We start from the raw sequence: 20,151 nt of genomic DNA, 5'->3' as shown, positions 1-20,151 counted from the left end.
CACCAGTGTGGTTTAAGCCAGCAGCCAGCAACTAAGACCTGACAGCCACTTGCTCACCCCTCCCCTTCCCCAAAGCACGATGGGGAAGAAAATGGACAAAAGGTAGAAACCGTGGGTTGAGGTAGAAGACAGTTTAATGAGACTACAAAGGAAATACTACTACTACTATTCCTAATGAATATGCAAAAGATGATGTTCATAACTTTTTTTTTCTCACTGACCGACAACTGATCTGCAGTCAGGCCCTGAGCAGCAATTGTGGAACTCAACAGATTTTGGGGAAATCCTGAAAAAAGACTGAACTCACGGAAAAGCTCAAACTCCCAGAAAAAGACAGAATATAGTTGAAACTCCTGGAAAAGAGAGCTCCTGCCCCCCGGGCCAGCCCCCATTCATAAGCTGAGCATGCTGTCCATGGTAGGGAATATTTCTGTTGGCCAGCTTGGGCTGGCGGCCTGGCTCTGCTCTCTCCCGGCTCCCGCCCACCTGCTCGACGGCCGAGCCCGGGAGACTGGAAATAGCCCTCGATTTCTTAGTGACAACTAAAACCGTCAGCGCTACCGACATTGTTCTCATGCTAAATCCAAGACCCAGCAGCTGCTCGGAGGAAGATTAACTCTACCCCAGCCCAAACCTGGACGATCCCCCCGGGTTTATTCCCCTTGGTCCCCGGTCCGGCTCGTTTCCCGCAGGCTGGTCTGGGGGGGGCTGAAACGCCGGGGGGGACCTGGTGACACCCCCGCCCTCCCGGCACCGCCAGCCCGGGGGTTCTCGGCTCCGGCGCCAGGCCTGGGGCGGGAGGGCAGAGCTGGGTGGGGGATGCAGGGCCCCGGCACCCCGCCCTGGGCCCGCCGGAGGAGGGGGGAGCCCCGCGGCGCCGGGGCCCGGCCGCACCTGCTCTCGGCGAGCTCGGCCTCCCGCTCCTCCCGCAGCAGCTCCAGCTGCCGCGCCGCCGCCTCCGCCGCCATGGCCCCGCCTCTTCGCCCCGCTGGTACTTCCGCTTCCGGGGCGGGGGTCGGGGTCACGGCGATGGCGGTCGTGACGGCGGTGGGGGCCCGGCGGCGGGCGGCAGGTGAGGCGGGACGGGACGGGACGGGACGGGATGGGATGGGATGGGATGGGATGGGATGGGATGGGATGCTCCGAGCTCCGCTCTAGCTGCGGGAGGGAAGGAGGGGGGCGGCGGGGCAGGCCAGGCCGGTGTCTCCGCCCAGGCAGGTTGAACGGCCCGGCCCGGCCCGGCCCCTCCGCGGCCTCCCTGTGGGGCTGGGCCGGGGGCCGCGTCCCCTCCGCGGGCCCAGCGATTCCCCGCGGCCGCCCCACGCAGGGCCGGTGCCCCAGCCGCCGGCCGGCCCGGTCTGCCCACGCCGGGGGGACCCCGTGGGGGACGGGGCAGGGGAGGAGCGACTCGGGCCTTCACCCGGCACAGCCCTGGGGGGGCACACGGCGACAAAAAGGGGAATCCGCTGTGCGCACCTTTACCTAGCCTGGCCTGACCCTTTCAGCAAAATTCAGGGGCTGGGGGGGGGGGCGTGGGGATCTGTGAGCCGCCTCGCTGGGCCGGGAAGCTGGCCGGGTGCTTGTGGTGGGAGCAGGCTGGGGGGCTCGGGGCCCTGCCTGCGCGTCTGCCCTTGGTTTCTGTGCTGGGTGAGGGTGGCCCCAGTGAGCGGCAGCTTCAGCAGGTGAGGTGGTTGAGGACACTCGGCTTGGAGAGGTCTTTCCAGTCCCTTGTGTATTTGCCATGCTTTGGATGATGGGTGAAAGAAGTAACGTTTCTGCAAAGAAGCTCTGCGTGGTTGGTCTTTTAATTAAGCAAATTGTGCTGGAAAGCATATTGTTATCCCTGAGATAACAGGGATAAATCCCTGAGCAAGTCTTTTCAGGCCTCCATTTCTTTGTTAATTAACAGTGTGTGTGGGCCCAGCCCCTTTCCAAAAAATGCTGAAGCTACATGCAAAGTGTAATTCAAGTTGTAGCAAGGCACTCACTCTTTGTGTATTGGAACGGTAACACAGCTTTTTGTGAAGGTGAGCTCGTGTGTATGTTGCGCTGAAAAGCATGAATACGTTTTTATAATTTCCATGTTCCGTTGTTGTTCCTTGTTTAGCTACGTAGCTCCTCCACTCCTCTTGCCTAGAAGGAAGAGGCGTGTCTGGGACAGTGAAAACCCAGACACTGGAGTGTTTGAACCAACTCTGCTGAACATGCCCCGCTCTTCCAGTTCACTGTGTTTCGCTTGGCATTGCGGTGTCTGCTTGGGAGCTGCAGGGCCAGGGAGTTACTGGAAATACGGCTTGTCTTCCTGCTTCAGACTGGAAGCATAAGGCTTAGTAGAAGTTGCTGAGAACTGCCTGGTAAATGTTGTGCGATAGCTCCTCTCCCTTTCTGGAGGGCCCAGAGGGCTGGAAGGGATGCTTCCTGCAGTGTCAGTCGGTGCTCAGAATGGAGAGAGTGCGCCCGCTGCTGCGTTCTGCAGAGCACCCGTGCCTCCCCTCTGCCTTTCGGTCACACTGTTTTCCAAAGAGGTGGGATGCTCCGAGTGTATCCATATTAAATCGTTGTGTCTAGCAGGCAGTGTCACTTGAAACAAGTGTGTTTGCAGTGGGAGGCCTTTCTCACGCGCTCTTGCAATGCTGCACACCACTGGTGGGTCTTTTCTCTTGCGGTGTATCTTGTTTTGCTTCCCCCTCTGTCTTTGCCTGTCATGATGGAATTGAACAAAGCTTTTTACAGGCAGAAAAATGGTACCAAGAAGCTGACTAGCGCTGTGATGCTGCAGCATTGCTGTAATGGTGCCTCGCCAGGGACTAAAAGCCCAGCAGTTGCTGCTTGTTGTTAATTCATTTTGCCTCTCTTCCTTTTAGCCTTCTTGCTTTCATCTGCGGTTCGGCACCAGAGTTCACAGAGTACATCACTGCAGGAAGGGTAATGTCAAATGACTTTCTGCTTTGCTTTTTGCTCCCTGAAATGCTCACCTTCCCGGGGAGGGGGGGAAGGGAAGGGAGAGAGGGAGGGCGGGCAGCTTGCTTTTCCTGTGGAAAGGAGACTTGTCTGACTCCCTTTGCCAGTCTGTTGCTTCCTAACGAGTTTTGGACTGTCTGCCTACCTTCAGGCACCTTTGCCAGATGGATGCTTCTGTTGGTTTGTGCAATCAGGCAGCAGGGTCTAGAGACAGATAATTTGATCCTCCACTGAGAGAAGGGGCCCAGCCTATAGCAGACAGCAGAGAAGCCACTCAAGTCAGGACATTGAAACTCCTCAACCACAGAAGGGGCTTCATCTGCCACTCATCTTTTTAGGTGTGGGTAGTCTACTCCTTGGGCAAGGTTCATCTCCTGCCTGGAGTCTCCGATACCTGATAAATACTGAACTTGCCCTGCAGTCTTCATAAAACGTGGTTAACAGCCAAGTGCTACAGGACACCGAGCCAGGAAACTTCAGGCTTCGTTTTTTCTGGTGCTTTGAGAGCTGCTCATTTGTGTCTTTGCTTCGTTTCCTCTGCTGGGATCTCACGCAGAGGTACCCGCACAGAGCTGCAGGCTGCGCGGCTGCTTGCTGTAACCAGAAGGGGACACTGCAGAAATGGAGAATTCTTGTGAGCAGCAGCGGGGAGAAAGGGCAAGATTTGCTCGTTCCCTCTGCGCTGCTAAAGGCTGCAGGGGGGTGGCCTCTTCCTGCTGGTCCTCAAGCGCGTGGGAGCACAGTTAGGGTCTCTGCCTCTGTGACACAGCGCCCAGCGTTATTACTAAACCCCGCAACAGGCCCACGAAGCCTCAGGGCTTGTGGTTGTACACTTGCTCGCCAGTGCTTTGATTTTCTGTTCAATTAAAGCCAGTTGAGAGGCACTGCTGGGCATTACAGAGTAAACAGATCAAATGCAACTGCTGTTGTGTTAATTTTGTCTTCTTTCACTAGCATCTCATATTTTTTCCTGAATATTTTATACAGTTTACACATCCTCTGTTATTTATAGAAAGTGTGGATCTCGGCGCATGGGCAATTCTGAACTTCCCGTTGGTGATGGAGATGGTATTTACTGAGCAGCGCCTTTCTCTTCAAATTTCAGAAACTGATCTCTTTCAGGTTGTCTCATTGAGATCCAGGGTGAATCTCGCTCCTCTTTAAATCTGTCTTTGTGGTATCGTAGAATCCTGCTTATTTAGGAACTATAAGCTGATGCCTTTTGATCATGTGTCTCTTTCTACTTAAAGGCGTTTGGCACCTCCCAGGATAATCCCTGAATGCTGCAGGATGGGCTGGTGCCTCCTTTCCCTGCCCGCTGAACCGTGTACCGCAGTTCTGATGAAAGCATGGCATGTGCAAAGTGCTGTCCCTGGTTGCAGTGGTGCTTTTCTCTCCAGTTCTTTGGGAACAAATCAATAGTTTTTGTAACTGTCCTTTATGCAGAGATGTAAACAGCTGCCTCTGGTCCACCTTGTTGCTCCTCGTACTAGAGATCTTGGAGAAACAGCTAATTATAAGCAAGTGCTATTTGCATTTTTTCCGCTCAGACTCACACTGTGAGTTTCATGTAGTGTTTCATTTTTGAGTTAACACCCTGTGGCACATTTGAGCAGATTTAATTGTTGTTCAGCTCTGATGTTTTAAACGGGGTTCTCGTGATTCAGTGCTGTCAGCACTGCTGTCAAGAAAGGCAGCATGTGCATGCAAATACCTGCGGTACTGACCGTACAGGGCTTGAGCAGTCAGGAATCAGCTCACTTTTGAGGCAGAGGATCCCTCCCAGTGATAATTTTGAGAAAAGCAGTAAGAATCCACCATGACAGCTAATAAGAGCATGTTGCTGGCTGCTAGCTGAAATGCCCCTGGCGGTTTTCAGCCTTTCGTTATCAATACTGTAGCCTGCTTGCCTTCAGGCCCCCAGTTTATTCACTGAACTGAAGGTGTCGTGTGTTGACAGCCATATACTGTTTTCAGTAAGAGAGCAGCATCTAAGTATGGGAAGTAGAGGAGGCTTCAGGTAAGATGTCTTCTGCAAAGATTTTGTCATTCAGGTGCTGGTGCAGTGTTGAGCTGTCATTGCTCCTGTGATTGTATCGGTGCTGAATGATCCTAAAGGGACACATCTGTGATGCTCAGGAGCCCCTGGGCTGGTCACGAGGAAGGTCTTCAGGGACTGATGCAACGCGTTGAAATGGAGAGGCTCTTGTCTCAATAGTACAGTTGCAGACTGTTTGAAAAGAGATGTTATTAAAGCGATTCTCTGTCACAGCAGTGGAAGCTACCCTTTCAAGAAGAATGAGGATATAATTTGCACCTTTTAGCAACATATCTTGGTGCTCAGAGCCATCGTGAGGAACGATGCTTGTGCTTGGCTGGATGGATGTGGAATGTTGCCTGCTCCCGCTCCCTTCTGTGGTCAGCCTGAACCAAGATAGGCTTGGGCCTGAGAAGTCCTGTTAGATGCCTCTGCTAGTCCCTCCCCAGTGTGGTATTGTCAGTTGTAGACAGGCATGGTAATGGCACAGGAGAGGCTTTTGGGCTAAATGTTTGTTGTATTAAATGCTGAATCGCACTGGGGATGGGAGAAGCCGTTATTATTGCCATTCAGGGAATGCAGCTGTAAGTGACAAAAGAAGAGCAGCCTCATAACTCTCCTGTAAAGAACTCAGCTGTGGTCTTAAGGTCCTCTCTAAACTCTCTATTTAACAGAAAAGAGCTTCAAAAAATAGAGGAATAAAGGATGCGCATGAGTCATTCATGTGTAGGGCTCGATGCCTGTTTAAGAGTGCTCATTAGCCCTTTTTCCTCTTCAAGGCGTCTTGCCTCCTCCCAGATGCTCACTGCTATCGGGTAGCTTCAGAGCTTGGTACTTGGTGCTGAAGTGGGTAGAGGAATGTTAGTGTGTTCAGCCTCTCAGCTGTGGTGGAGGTAACTTGTATCTATACCTGCAAAAGCTTAACAAGAGCCTTTTGTCTAAAACTTGGGTGTAAGCAAGGCTTAAGGTAGGTCTGTTTCCATTGGAGTTAGTGACAAAATTGCAGTCTGTAAAAACAAGGTGGTGGAAAGTCACCAGTGGTTGCTGAGCTTGGTCACCACTAGCACATCCAGCTGCAGATCTCAACATCAGGAACAACAGATGACCTAGCCTGGGTGAATTTTCAGTTGATTTTCAGTCTGTTTCGTTCTGAACTCTTCCTTTGTTTCAAAACTATTTCAAATAAGATTATGAAGTGGGAAGTGAAAAAAAATTTCCCATACTGAATTTTATGATCATTGAGTCTCCAGTACAATTTCTGCTCCCACAGTGGAAAACCGCTTTCTACTCCATCTCCAGCTTCTTTTACCTTTTCTCCTCTCTCATGTTTTACATCTGTTGACAGTATCTGTTTCCTACAAGTGAATTGTACCTTATCATTCACAGACTTGTTGCCAAAACGTCCCTGACTTCACCCCCATGGCCCAAAGTGAAACTTCCAGATCCGGTAGAAGAAGCGAAATATCATGCAGGTAAAGATCTCAAGCCTCTGAGTGAAGACTAGCACTCCAGTATTGCCATTGGTGGCCTGCTTGAGCATAAATAAGTGTCTTCAATGATTTTAGATGGTTTTCGTTCTTTGCATTTTTGTCTCATTTCTCACATGCGTTAGTGTCACTGGACTCGTGCTTCAGCTGCTGGTGCTGCAGATTTGGGTAGAATACCAGGTCTCCTTAATTTATGAGAGCTTGTAACACTCCCAGAGGAATCTTGCCTGATGTAATGTGTTGCTTTCTAAAGCATGAAACAAGCCTTTTGGACAGGAGAAAACAATTATTTTTCTTTTAATGGATAGATCAAAAAGCCAGCATAAGCAGTTGGATGGTGGGCACATCAGAGCGCTGATGTACTTTAGTGCGTAAAACAGGATGCTGGAGCCAGCGTAAGCAGTTGGACGGTGGGCACATGGCAGAGCTGCAGAGGTGTGACATAAGGCAATGAGCAGCTGGGAAGTGACATAATGGTAGTGAACGTGTTCTTGTCCCCACTCTAGACAGCACCGTTGAACACAGCCACGTCCTTCTGAATGGAGCCTGTGGATGGTACAGCGGTCAGCCTCGCAAGTCAGCGAGTGACATGCCTGTAGCTGTTTAGCAACCATCCTCATTGCTTAGCCTTGCTAGAACATGTTAGTCTTCCACTTGTAACCAGACACAGGTTCCTCTGGCAGGTGGGTGTGTGAAAATCAAATACAGAGAAGGCCTGTGTGTCTAGCCTGGTATTACCCAGGTGGGACTGTTGTCATCCAGACTGTACTAGGGATGGCAGTAGGGAAGTCAACACATGTAGAGGTATGTTTCTCAGAACTAGGCAGTAATGAGCCCCAGCGGGTGAATTTCTGTTACGGTTGCTGTGGTGGTGGCAATCAGCAGTTGTGTACTTCATGCAGGCAGTGAGCTCCTGTGTTTATTAACAGGCAGTCTTACTGTCTCCTTGCGTTAGCCTCTGGGACATGTGAAGGGCACCTGACTTCTCTGCTTTAGATGGGAGAGACCCAGGAAGTAAAGGAGAGGAGTTCTTTCACAAGGAGAGAGTGAGAGGAGAAAAACCAAGTTGTGTCCACCTTTTGCAGATAGCCTCCTGTCGTCTGGCTGAGGTGTGTTAATAACTGTGTGAGTGATGTGCTTTGTAGAGAGCCTTCTGCTCCAGGTCTCCTCTCTGGCTGTGTTTCATCTTGCCCTTTATCTCCTTTGCGCTCCTGGGATTGCTCAAGTGACAGGTGACTGTTCTGTCCCTGTGCATGATTTCACCCAGTAGTGAACCGTAAACTGCTCAGTTTGATTTGCTGGATCCCTGTGGTGAACGGGGTCCCACGTTCCCCTGACTGATTCACATGGGATCCTCGGGACTGCTGTGATTTCCGTCCCTTGCAACCTCCTACGGTTTATGATTTTGCATCATTATCTCCTGGCTGTGCTTATCCAAAGCAAACAACAGCAAGAGCATTTGAATTCTGCCGTCTATTTTCCTGCTGGCTGTGGAAACAGCCATGGATATTTTAGGAATATGGTGCTGAGATACAAGCCGTACTGGCAATCAGATGGTAACATCACCTGATGTTTCCTGTTACTAGAGGAGTTTGGAAGAGTTGTCAACAACTTCAGAGCCCAAGTACAGTGAAGAAAATGTACCTTTTTTGGTTACAAAAAGGTGAGAAAGCCCCATGGGTAGAAAGTTGAAATTTGACAAGGAAATAACCCTTGTTAGAGCATGACTCTGCATGAGTTTTGCTAAGAGAAAATTATAGGCAAGCATTTTGAAATTTTGGTTTTGAGATGTTGGCCACAGGACTACTGATATACCTAAATCAGCAGTTTAGAGCTGGAAGAAACTTATTGTACCTGTTGTGCAGTTGAGGGCATAACAAAGAGAAGGGGTTTGTGGGTTGTTTTTTTTCCTCTGGACTTTTCATATTGGACCACTGTGAATCAGAGAAAAGAACACACAGTAGATGTTTCTTCTGGGATGGCAATTCCAGCAACACAGAAGCTAAATTCTTAATCATAGTGGGAGCTGCAGCAACTACTGCCTTGCAAATAATTTCTGTTCTTACCTCTACATTTAATAGTTTGCATCTGCTCGGTTGAAACACAGATGCTTTCAGAGTGTTCCTGTACAGGCTGGGTTTGGTTTGACTGGCTGCTGAATTATTGTCTGTCCCAAATGGATATTGTTTTGTTTACATTCCAAGAAAAAAATGATTCAGCTGATTTTGAGGACAATGAAGAAAATCTATTTTTCCAGTTATAGAAAAGTTGTTCTTTTTCTGAACAGCTCAAGAGGGTGGAAAGCTGATTTTTGGCAGTGGAACGGCACTCATTAAGCAATACGTTTTGATGTTGCCCTAAAAATTGGTCTTGGCTTCACTGCACGGGAAGCTGATCACAGAAAACTGAGTTTGTCCATGTGCAGGACCTCATCCCTGGAATTTGTACTGCTCCTGGCACCTGCTCGGCGTGCATGTGCATATGGGAAGAGATTTTCTGGAAAAGAGTGAGGGAAAGGTCCCTCTTGTCTTTGCAGGTAGGAATTCTCAGGCCAGGCTTTGTTAGTATGCCGGAGCCCTTTTTCGTGGGTACTTTGCCAAACTCTTCCTGATGTTCCCATGTGCTTTACACAGTATTCAGAGTCCTGGGCCTTCTGCATGTTACTTGAAATCGAGAGGAGCTCGCCTCCGAATGTAGGATGCGTGGACAAGCACTTTTTTCTGGAACGCTTTATGTCTGAATACAGTGCATTTTAGGATGCCTAAGAAATAGCTTGAGAAGTCAGCAGTCTGCGATTAGCAGCACGTTATATATGCTAGCTGTTTGCTTATGCATGGGTTTGCCAGCAGCTGAAATACAAATAGGCCATTAAGTTTACGAAAGGGAGGCTCACACGTTGTAGGAGACAACATTACTGTTGAGCCTTGCTTAAAGATTCACAGAAGGTAAGAGTTTTGGTGGGAGAGCAGTGTGGCTGAAGTAATTTTGAACAGCTCTTCGCACCTTGCTGGATTTCGTAAACTGATTTCTTCCCTGGTGTTTGCCAACAGAAGTGGTACAAAAGGTGAACAAGATGATCGCAATGGGGCAGTATGGAAGGCTCTTTGCTGTGGTCCACTTTGCCAGCAAGCAGTGGAAAATAACCAGTGAAGACTTGATTATGATGGACAATGCCCTGGAGGCTGAATGCGGAGATCGAATCCGGATGGAAAAGGTGACGTGTCATGCTTCCAGAGTGCTTGTGATGCCATGCTGTGTATGGGGCCAGAGCAAATTGCCTGCAAACATTCCATAACCAGTTTTTAAAACCAAGTCCTCATGAGCTCCTGTTGGGTCTTCTGTTCTTACTCCAGCTATTTGCTTTGCCTGAGTTTTGTTCCAATTTCAGTTGCTCTGTTAGTGATATTACTGTGATTTCTGTTGAACGGGGCTGGAAAGAGTCATGCCAGACTCTGTTGGGAGACAGATTTGTTGTACTAAGTTCATCCAAAAAGTGGAAATTACAGTTGTTGTTTCTAGAGGCGGCAGCTGAAGACTGTGTTTACCTTGAAACTCCAACACCCAAAATACTTGCGGTACTGCCAGCGGGACTGTCACTGCTCAGTGCTTTGCAAGATCCTTATCACGCTGAGTGTGTTGGGTGGAGGGAGAGGGATGGCGCACGTCAGGAAGAATTGCCAAGATGTAATTCAATATCTTTATCCTTAGCCTTGGTTAACTAGCAGGAACCTGTAGAGGCTCATTAATCCAAATTTTAAATGAAAGCTTATGATGTGGGATTCTGTTGGCTTAATTTTCTGTTGGCTCTTAAGGCGTTAGAGCCAAGCAAGCAGTTAAGGAAAGCCGAGCAGATTTTCTACTCATCCATTACTTTGAAGTCCAGTTTTGAGGCAGCTTTTTAGGCATGCCTTCAGCTGTCCTGCTTTGTTGTATACGAGAGAGAGGAGTGATGGGCATGGAGTAGCCAGCTAGCAATGCAAAGGTCTAGATGCAAGAGAAGGTGGCGAAAATCTTGTGTAGCCACCATAACCCTTTGGGGATTTTACTGGTAAGTATCTAAAACAAAAGTCAGAACATCTCATGACCATTTATATGTTGCCTTTAACTGGTGCCATACAATTAGTGTGGGGAGGGAGGCAGTCAGTAGGAAGTGCTGCCTCTGTTGTCCTGCCTGGTCCATGAGATAGGCAGGTGGTGGAAATGCCCAGAAACAAAAGGGCTGGTCCCTGGGGTGGTGAATCCCCCCCAAGGTGTTAATTTCTTTATTGCCCATCTGGACGCCTCATGGAGGAGAATGAGGAAAGCATTTCTCTACTGGGATATGTAGCAAGTGCTATAAAAATCCAATGATTTTAGGAGCTGCCATTCATTCAGATCCCACGCAAGGCATATTATTCTTCCCTGTATTGCTTTTAATATCTTTTACAACTGTTGGTGATCCAGAACAAAAAGGTTCAGTGTGTTCTGATCAGTGTGAAAGATACTTCTAAAGTACGTTTTAGTAGGATGAGGTCTCCTGGAAGGCCGTCTGTTTAATGAATCTGTTTCTTGCCTCTTAGCTGGCTTTCCACACCATCCCTCGTTAGTAACTGTGTCGGGTTTGAAGTGTGTAAAGGCCTGTTTTTAAGCAGTTTGACTCCTTTATGGTGACTGTAGAGTTTGGAAGATATGTTTGCATTTCTACTGGGACAATGAACCAGTGATATATGTCTGATTTATTTTCTGTAGGTTTTGCTGGTTGGTGCTGACGACTTCACGCTTATTGGAAGGCCGCTCCTGGGGTAAGATGTCTCATACAAGAATTATCTTCAAGACAGTTCTTGTGCATAATTGTAGCTTCAGGGCTCCTGCAGTTCCTGAAACAGAAGAGAAACCTCGATTTATCAGCACTAGCTAGTTCTTTTCCCATCCCTGTGGCTTTTGAAAGAATTGCCATTAAAACAAGCTCATTGGCCTCTGCTGACTCTAACCACTACCACAGTGCCAGGATAGAGCAGCAGTACCCATTTCTCAGGTAACTGTAGGATATTCACCTCTGTTGGGTTGGATCTTTTTCTCATGGTGTAAGCCTTGCACAAACTAGCAGTAAATCTTGCTCTTCAACATCTTTCCTCCCTTACCCTAAGTTCGGTGATAGACATCTTGGAATAACCTAGAAATCCTTTCTCATCCCTTAATTTGGCTTGGGTTTTTTAGCCCATTTCCTTTTGCCTCTGTCTTAACCAAGCAGGCCTTAAGATTAACTTCAGAGTTCCTAATTTTCCCTTCCTCCTAGTCAGGTAGTCCAGCAATCACAGAACTGGGGAGTAGGAGTTTACCCCCTTGGTGCCATCTCCATCCCAATGCTGTAGGACTTGCTGTACAAGCTGGCAGAACACCTGGTTCTTCAGCCTTTTCTTTTACCCAAAGGAAGTGGTGTGTGGGCCAGGTGTTATTGCTCAGCTCAGCACTAGCCAGAAGTGAAGTCATGAACTGTTGTTTTCCCCAGGACAAGAGGTTTCAGTGGTAAAATGCGAGTCAGGATATGGTGGGTTGCAGGTGCTCAAAGTATCTGGGAGGCCTGGCTGTGGTCTGGCTGCAGACTAAACTGCACATTTAGGTCTTAGCTTGAAAGGCAGCAACTTTGGCAGTGAATGGTCAGAGAAGGAGGAACTTGTACATCTGATAATCATTTCTTGATGGCTTGTAGATACAGGTTAGAAATACCACGTGGTTTCAGATTGGTTTCACCACTGAGTGCTTTCTGTGGTGCTAGGGGGCTGCTGGTATTTAAGAGTTACTTGTGACGTGTCTGTGCAGTCGATACAATGACTTCAGTTGTGCTGGTGGTAACTGCCTCGGGTTCCCTGTGTTAGGATTTTGAGGGCTGCCAGTCCTTTTAACAGTACTGCAAATAGATCTGGAATAGCAGATTGTCGTGAGTCTGGGATTATTGCCAGATATTTCACTTGTGGAAGATTTTAGGAAGGGGAATGTTATTATTAGGACTAGAAATGTAATCTTGCACAAATTCAAGTGAGAACCTGAGTTCTTCAGACAGGGATATGCCGTGTCAGGTAGTTTAGGAGCACCAACCTTCACCTGGCTCTCTTCACTAGTGGCCCTGGGGTTGTTCTTTGCAAATGTTGGTTTGTGTGCTGGACTGGGCATGTGGCCCGAGACCCAGGAGCTCTGGGACAGGAAGAAAAACAGCTGTTTGGTTCCTGCAAGTGCTCTAAGTGTGGGGCAAGCGTTGTCAGTGGCTTGAAGCAGACCAAAGTGCACATCTGCCAGTGTTAGCTTGAACTCCAGCAACTTTGGTAGAAGATCAGTGGGAGGAGGAGGAGGCTGATGAGGCAGAATGAAAGGCTGGTGGAGAGGTGTCATCCTCCCTCCAAGCTGCAGGGAAACCTCCCAAGTCCCCAGCTCTCTGCTGTGGGCTGAGGAAAGGAAAGCAGAACCCAGTGTGTCACCAGCAGCATGAACTGCAGTTCTTTCACATAGTTCCCAGTTGTGCCTAAACCACAAGCATTTTGGAGGGGAGATAAGAGGTTGGATGCAAACAAAGGCAGGGGTTTTTTTTCTGATGTTTTAAAAATAAACACATCTGTGAATGCTTGCACCAGTGTCTGCGTAAGACAGTTCGTTACAGCTGCACTCCTTGTTCAAACTAGGAGGCGGAACTTGTCCTGTGTTGGACAGACAGCCATGTTTTAATTTTCTGTAGCAGTCAGATACCTCCCAAGATGACAGTCCTCTGAAGCCTTTAAAAACAACAGTGCAACAAAACACATCTGTGTGGCAGAGGCTATTCTGGGAACTTCTGGCTGACTTTGCTCTGGAATCTGTTGGGTTTGGTGTTTGTTCAAGTAACTTGCTTCTGGTAGATTGGCACAAGGGTATCAAGCAGTATGCAGTTTTACTGTGGTGAGCTGTAGAATGTAGAAATTCTTGTGCACTTTTAAAGCTGTGATTAGAAGTGAACATAACCTTGGGGAGGTTTGCGTTTCAGGCCATCAGTTGAGTGCCCTCGGCTATTTTAGACCTGGGTGAAATGACTGGTGCCTCTATGAGAAAGTTAAGCTTATTTCTAGATCAGGTACAGCTGATGGGCATTTTTTCCTCTAGATGAACCTTGCTCTTTCTCCTGCTACCTGCTCATTTTTGCAGTGGCTTCAGTGGAAATGACAAAGGGCCTTGGACCTGTTCTTTTCCCAGGCAGCCAGACTGGGATTCAGTTACCTTCTCCAGGGAACGAGCGAGCTTGTCAGTTGAAATTATTACCTCTAAGAGTTATGATCTTTTGGGGTTGTAGGTTGCCTGGATCTTTTTCACTGCTTAATGACGATAGCTTTCAGCCCAACTTAGATCTACGAGATTTCAGTGTGAATTTTTCTTGCCTCCTGCAAAAATCTGATAGATGTGCTTTGTCACGAAACATTTTGCTGCTGAAAGCAGCAGGCCTGACTGTCTATGTCAGACCCTGGGAAATGTGTGACCCCCTTTTTATTTTTAAGGACATTCCAGTCATACCTAAAACACTTGATAAAGATTTTTTTTTTTTTTTTTTCCTTGAGCTCTGTTTTGATGAGAACTTTTCTGTTCATATGCACTTCACCGGCAAGTTGGTTTCTGCTGTGCCTCAGCCTTTCAACCAGCAGGTCCTAGTGCTTTGTCCAACAGAGAAGGACTCACCGGGGTCTGTTGGCCTTGAACTTTGACTTCCAGAGTGAAGCCATGCTTGGATACTCAACCGTCTCAACAGTACCCTTAAAGACTTGCTTGAAAGCATGTCAAAATCTGTGAGTGATGTTGGGGGGGGTCAGTTATCTACAGATCTGTGTCAGTGTTTCTCCCCTTGGCTAGATGCTACCCAAGGCCGAGGACAGCTAGTGGGGTCCAGTGGTGCAAGCTGTATCAGGGATAGCTTGGCTGTGCTACTGTAAACGCTGGCTCTCCTGAGAGCAGCACAGAGACTTCAGTGACCAGGTCACTTTATCTGGCCTGGCCACTTTCCAGTTTCCCCTTGTGATCATCGTTCATGAGTTTCTTACATGCCTGTACAGTCCAAGCCTGTGAGAAGTCAGTGGGAGTTTAGCTTTCCCTTTGCCTTCAGTGGGCAGGAATTAGACCCAGAAAGTATAGCTCCCTAATTATCGTGGTAAAACATGGCCAGCCCCTGGAGCGCCGTTCATTTTTCGGTTTCTTTCCTGGCGTTGGAAAGCTTGCTGTGTATTTCGGTAGTGCGGTTGGGTCCTATCACTGGGCTGAATCTGGATAACATCCTTTAGCTGGGATGTCAGGGTCACCCAGTGGTCTCTTAAAATCTAGATTATCTTACATCTGTTTTCTTCTGGGCTAGTCACTAAATGCAGATGCATCAGTTTTCTCTTCTGGCTGTCCCTTCTTCCTCCCTTCAGGATTCAATCTCTCAAAGTTACACCCCAGAGGGTAAACGTTAAGAGAGATGGTAAATGTCTTGGAGCCTTTGGCCTCCTCGTGACCTTGCTGGCACAGTTAGGCTAGATGGGCTCCCCTCCTCTGCCCCGCTTAAGTGCAGACAGAATCGTTTGTCAGGAAAATGTTCTTTAAATGTCTTCCGATGGCGAAGTGAGCATGCTAATGAGTTTTTAATGGTACTCTGCAGCGATGCTGCATGAGAGTGTCTCTTCCTCCTCCATTGTGGCTGTTGATTAAAACCACGCTCTCCAAAGCTTTAGTCTGGCTCTTGTCTGGAGGCACTTATCTTCCCAGAGAGGAGCTGTTGTGCAGACAGGTAGCTGATCCTCCAGTGCGTGCTTCAGACCACCTTGTTTTCCAGCTCTGGCGTTTTTCAGATAGCAGCTAGAAATCCCAGCACTCTTTTTCTAACTTCAGTGGGATGACTTCTCTTGGAGCTCTGCAGAATCCCTGGGTGGGCAGGAGGTGTGTTTGTGTGTGTGGGTAAGGTAATGTGGAGGGACGAATTACTCTGTGATCCTACTCACCTGTGAAGGAAGTATGGGCTGTATTCTTCTCTTTGTCTCCATCCTTGGGGAGGGAGGATGTTTACTTGCTGAGAATTTCCATGTGTAGAAATGAGATCTAGAAATAATTTGAGCCTTTGAGTGGTCTTGCCACTCAAATCCTCAGTGAAGGTGAAATCCTCAGTGAGTCCCCATGGTCTCTTTCAGTTTGGGGTAAACAAGCAGGACAGACCTGGAGTGGGAGGCAGAAGAGAGGCGTGTGGGAGGAGAAGTGACTTGCTCCAGCAGCCAATTAGCTGTGCTTCCTGCTAGAACAGTGGGCCAAATCTCTTTTCACTGAGCCTTTGCCAGGACTTATTCAGGTGAGCAAGGTGAAAAGACTTTCTTCCAGCTGTATGTGATGCTTTGTGGAAGGAAGAAGGACTGCTGGGTTGACCAGCATAGCACAGGAGAAGGGCCCACAGGTCGGTTTAACCTGTACCATAAGCCAAGTAGGACACACAAGATTGTGTGAACATGCCAGGGGAGTTTATCTTAATGTAATCCTACAAGTTCCTGCAGGTTCATCTTACCGCTGCCTCCTTAGCTGTTTCTGATCTTATCCCTCGTGTGACAGAGGGGTACTGCCCTGCTATCTGTCACACCACTTGGCTGGTCCACGTACAGCACCTTGAGGCTTTTGTTTTGGCACCGTGAAGCCAGCAACCTGGCAGATTTCCCTCCTTCCATGGTGACTTTGTTAGTTCCTGTGGATCTGGGCTCTGTAAGGCAGGATGTGTTGTTATCTGTGTGTCACTTTTCCCCAGAAACCTGCTCACCAATAGGAGGAGAATGTAAATAATTTAAAAATGATACTTTTAAAAATTGTTTTTAAGGAAAGATCTCGTCCGTGTGGAGGCTACTGTGATTGAAAAGACAGAGTCGTGGCCAAAAATTAACATGCGCTTTTGGAAGAGACACAACTATCAAAGGAAGAGAAGTAAGATGAAAAGAATATGGAGTTTCTTTCCCTGCTGTTTTGTTGCTGGGTCCGGGAGGGGGAGGTGCCATGACGCGAGGGCAGTGGGTGCCTGGGGAAGGAGACTCGTTCACCACATCCGCAGGACCCCTCATGGCACAGCGCCTCTTTCCCAACCCTCTGCCCCTGGTGTGCCCGTGGTGTTCAGAGCATGGTGACTTCATATTCCCGTTGTCTAGCCCCCCCTTGTTAGACAGCCTTGCAAAAGACCTTGCTGAAGAGAATTTCCTGGGCAGAAAAGCAATCTTGTTCTCTTCCCAAAGCCTTAGATGTTGGGTATGTAATCACAGATATTAGTAAGTCTTAACGATATCCTGTGGCAGGCTTTTTGATTACCAGATGACTGCCCCTTCTCAGATATGACTGAGAGGGAGAAAAATGACAACCTGTTTTTTTGTGGAATGGATGGTAACACCTTGACCAGCCTGACGCAGTCCCACGGGAGCTCTGCCTCGACCTCTTGTTCATGCCACGCCGATGGTATGCAGCTGTCCTACCAGCGTGGCCGCGTCTGCCAGCACACCCCCTCCTAGAAGCCGTCACGCCTTGGCGTGCCGTAGGCTAACGTAGCAAAGCCAGCAGGAGCCTTCTGAAAGGTACGCAACAGTCTTTTGCTGTCATCTGATCCTTTTTTTTCTCTTCTCATCCTTTTTCAGTCATCGTGAACCCGCAGACTGTCCTTCGGATAAACACCATAGAAATCTTCCCCTGTTTGTCTTGACTGATCGATCGGGTGTTGTGTGGCTAAGGTTTATTATTGCTTTAGGCAATTATGGAAATAAAACTGCCTTGTCATTGGAAAGTTCTGGACTTCTTGCTGTTGTCAGAAATGGAAATCTATATGTACTTTCTTTTTAAAAAAAACAAAATGAAATATTTTTTTAAACTATTATTTCAGCCTTGATGGTGTTTATTTGTTAGGAGTTTTAAACAACCAAGGATCCATTGCCAGCTGTCAAGCTGTTTCATACCAGCTGGGTCTACCTTTGTCTGCATACGTCTCTATGTACTTGAGGAATTCAGGCTCTTGGCCGTGTCTTAAAAATACTTTGGGCTTCAGTGGTTGTGGAAGCTAAGGGCTATCCACCTCCCTGGTCCCAGAGGTGAGGCTCTGAGCCTGGAAGGCAGAGTCTATGTGTATAATTAGTCACTTTAAAGAGCCTGCTGCTGTGCTTAGTTATTCATGTCCTTGCAAGGTTCCCTGCCCTGGGACTGTGAGCACACTTAAGGCTAGCAGAGGGGCAGGCGTGGCTCGGTGAGCTGATTTGCCCTCTGGAAGCACACATTGCTCTCCACAGACTGCAGTTACATTGCTGTAAATAGGTGAGATGTTCTTAAGAGTGTTAAGTGTAATTTTGCCTGCTGCCACTTTTGCTCTCCTGACAAAAGCCCTGCTGCTCTGTTCATACAATTCCTGGTATTGTATGGCTTCAGGGAATATCCTGGGGTGCAGCGTGGCCCACAGCAAACGTGGGACTGAAGAGAACAGTTAAACAAGATGACTGCAGGATCCCAAATCTAATCCCAGATCGTGTGAAGTGCTGAAAATCCTTCTTAAAGGTTAGCAACAGGAGGCACAGCTGAGAAATTACCCTCTTAAAGGTGAGCCAAAGAATCTATTACAATTAATTGTTTGTGTCTATAATGCCATCAAAATAACAGATACCGGTGGCTCAGGAGTGATTTCATGCCTATGTCACAGAGTTGGTGCTTGACCTACGGAGTATATTTGCCTGTCTAGGTCTCAGTATTTTCTGTCCACTTTGTCTGGAAGATGAGCACTGTCACTTACTGAGCAGCATGTGGAAGGCCAGATTCAGCAGGCTTATTCGACCAAGGTCTGCATGTCTTTCTGGACTGTGATAACAACCAGCAAGTTTCCTCGAGCTTTCAGCAGGCTCTCAGGGTAGCTATCAGATTCCCTACAGCTACCGTGAGAAGTGACAAGTGGGCCCTGCTCGCTTTGTCAGTTCTCTAGAGAACACTTTGCCTCAAAGGAGTCGTGAGGAAAGTCCACATATGGGTGTCCTGATGCACCCCCACTGTGTGTCCTTCGTCGGGCCAAGGCTGCCCACAGCCCTGCTCTGAAGGAAATGGTAGTTTTGAACGTAATTGTATGTGGGTCTTGCCCTGTCTTTGGAATCTCACGAGTCAGTATAAACCTTCAGGAGATCACTTTAGGTGCCATAAACAGCAAGCTTGGTGGTCTGGGCTACATTTCGTCTTGCCTGACTTCAGCTAGAGAAAGATCCAGGCGTACTTGGGTTAAGCTAGTTCTCTAGTCGCTGGAGGGAAATGGTCATCTGCAGAGGCTGACTCATCTCCTCCCCTCCAGGATTGTCTGGCAAGAACAGCCCTTGGGAGATGCTGTTCCTTCTCTGCTGACTGTACGGGCAGGTCGGACACCTAGATTTACACAGCTAGCAGTGACAGGAAGGCAGGGACCTTTCTGCAACCAGCTTTGGTCGTTGCGTCGTCGTTTCCAAGCTCTTACAAATGCAAGGCAGTGGGGAGACCTCTCCTCCAGAAATCGTCTCCCACCTCTTCTCCCCTCTCCCAGAGGTGGCTCCAGCTCTGCGCTGGGACCACAGATCCCACCAGTAGCAGCGAGTTGCAGTATGTTGTGGGCTGGCATGAAGACCGTTGCAGCGACTGCCTTCCAGTTACAGGCTGTTCACAGTCCACAGTGGACGCAGCGCTGCCAGCTGAAGAAATTTTGCTGGAAACCTCACAGTTCCGCTGTGTTTCTTCAGGCTTGTGAGTGCTGGGGCTAAGAAACAGCATGCCTGTCTTGGCTTTGAGAGGATGCAGGGGGAATTTTCTGTCCTTTCCGGTTATGGAGAAACACTTGAAAATAACAAGAGAGACTTCAAGGCTCAGAAGCTGGGAGAAAGAGCCCGATGATGATTCAGAAGAAAAAGCAAATGTCTTAAGCTGATCTGTGAAATTGGTCCCCCCAAAGAAGCCCTTAGGAAATGTCATTCTAATCCAAGTGGGATACTGTATGAATTTAGGGTGCTTTCACAGCATGTTTAGGAGAGAGTAGTGCAGGAAGGGGAAATTCAACCACTATCTGGAAGTCCTGGGTTTTGTTTTGAAAATTTTATAATCTAAAATTAGAGGAAAATATTCACGTTTTATTGAAATAATGCATTCAGACTGAGGAAAAAGTGGATTATTTTTTATATTTTCTTCAGGGTAATTTAAAGAAAAAGCTTTTTGCCGTTCCAAGTGGAGCAGAAATCCCCAGTTCTCCAGAGTGGAGTCACAGGTCTCCATTTGGCTTCACGTGTTGGGGGGGTGGCCTTTTGTGGTCCCCTTTCTGGCTGCTACATGTGATTTGCCACACTTAAATAGCTTAAGAGCAAAATTTCTCGACACAGCAGGCTTTTCCCCACCCCCCCGCCTCCCCCCCAAGCACTGATTCATAGTGGAAATTTATCTGTTAGGACAAAACATCTTGTTGGACAGCACATCAGATCAGGGTGGAATTTGAGAGATGCTTTGCCCAGAGTCTCTCAAGATTAGGCATCCACGTGACAAGAACCAGGCCCGAGCTCCTACCATCCAGCCCCTCTGCAGCAAAGCTGTGGCGTGTCCCCCATCATCTCCCCTCGGTGCCGTCTGACTCTGTAAATGAGGATGCGCTGCCCTGAGGGGAGGCTGGAGAGCCGGAGCGGAGGGCATCCGCCTGCTCCGAGT

At 48.3% G+C, this 20,151-nt stretch overlaps 2 protein-coding genes across 3 annotated transcripts in view; one reads left to right on the top strand and one right to left on the bottom strand.

The window, feature by feature from the left end:
• IGHMBP2 (immunoglobulin mu DNA binding protein 2) overlaps nt 1–972 on the bottom strand; it is a 43,317-nt gene extending 42,345 nt beyond the window's left edge. The window contains exon 1 of the mRNA XM_075426557.1: nt 895–972. Within this exon, the coding sequence (XP_075282672.1) occupies nt 895–968 (74 nt within the window). The 5' untranslated portion in view covers nt 969–972. The remainder of the gene's footprint in view (nt 1–894) is intronic.
• Nucleotides 941–17,341, top strand: MRPL21 (mitochondrial ribosomal protein L21). Of its 2 annotated transcripts, XM_075426564.1 has the most exons (7): nt 941–1,072; nt 2,865–2,925; nt 6,386–6,471; nt 9,537–9,700; nt 11,215–11,267; nt 16,307–16,410; nt 17,106–17,341. In XM_075426564.1, the coding sequence occupies exons 1-7, from the start codon at nt 967–969 to the stop codon at nt 17,168–17,170; spliced, it is 639 nt and encodes a 212-aa protein (XP_075282679.1). In that variant the 5' UTR covers nt 941–966; the 3' UTR covers nt 17,171–17,341. The 2 variants fall into 2 exon arrangements, with proteins under 2 accessions (XP_075282679.1, XP_075282680.1); XM_075426565.1 differs by lacking the exon at nt 2,865–2,925 and having other exon boundaries at nt 1,012–1,072.
• The last annotated feature ends 2,810 nt before the right edge of the window (nt 17,342–20,151 follow it).

The sequence above is a fragment of the Opisthocomus hoazin genome, chromosome 7 (assembly GCF_030867145.1).
Source record: "Opisthocomus hoazin isolate bOpiHoa1 chromosome 7, bOpiHoa1.hap1, whole genome shotgun sequence".
NCBI classification, from domain to species: domain Eukaryota; kingdom Metazoa; phylum Chordata; class Aves; order Opisthocomiformes; family Opisthocomidae; genus Opisthocomus; species Opisthocomus hoazin.
This window is presented reverse-complemented; position numbering and strand designations above follow the sequence as displayed.

Bases quoted from the DNA above. Each gene is read 5' to 3' on its own strand.
- MRPL21 (XM_075426564.1), top strand. From the start codon at position 967: ATGGCCCCGCCTCTTCGCCCCGCTGGTACTTCCGCTTCCGGGGCGGGG. The intron at 6,472-9,536 runs GTAAAGATCTCA...GTTTGCCAACAG, and splicing joins AGAAGCGAAATATCATGCAG to AAGTGGTACAAAAGGTGAAC. The intron at 9,701-11,214 runs GTGACGTGTCAT...TATTTTCTGTAG, and splicing joins ATCGAATCCGGATGGAAAAG to GTTTTGCTGGTTGGTGCTGA.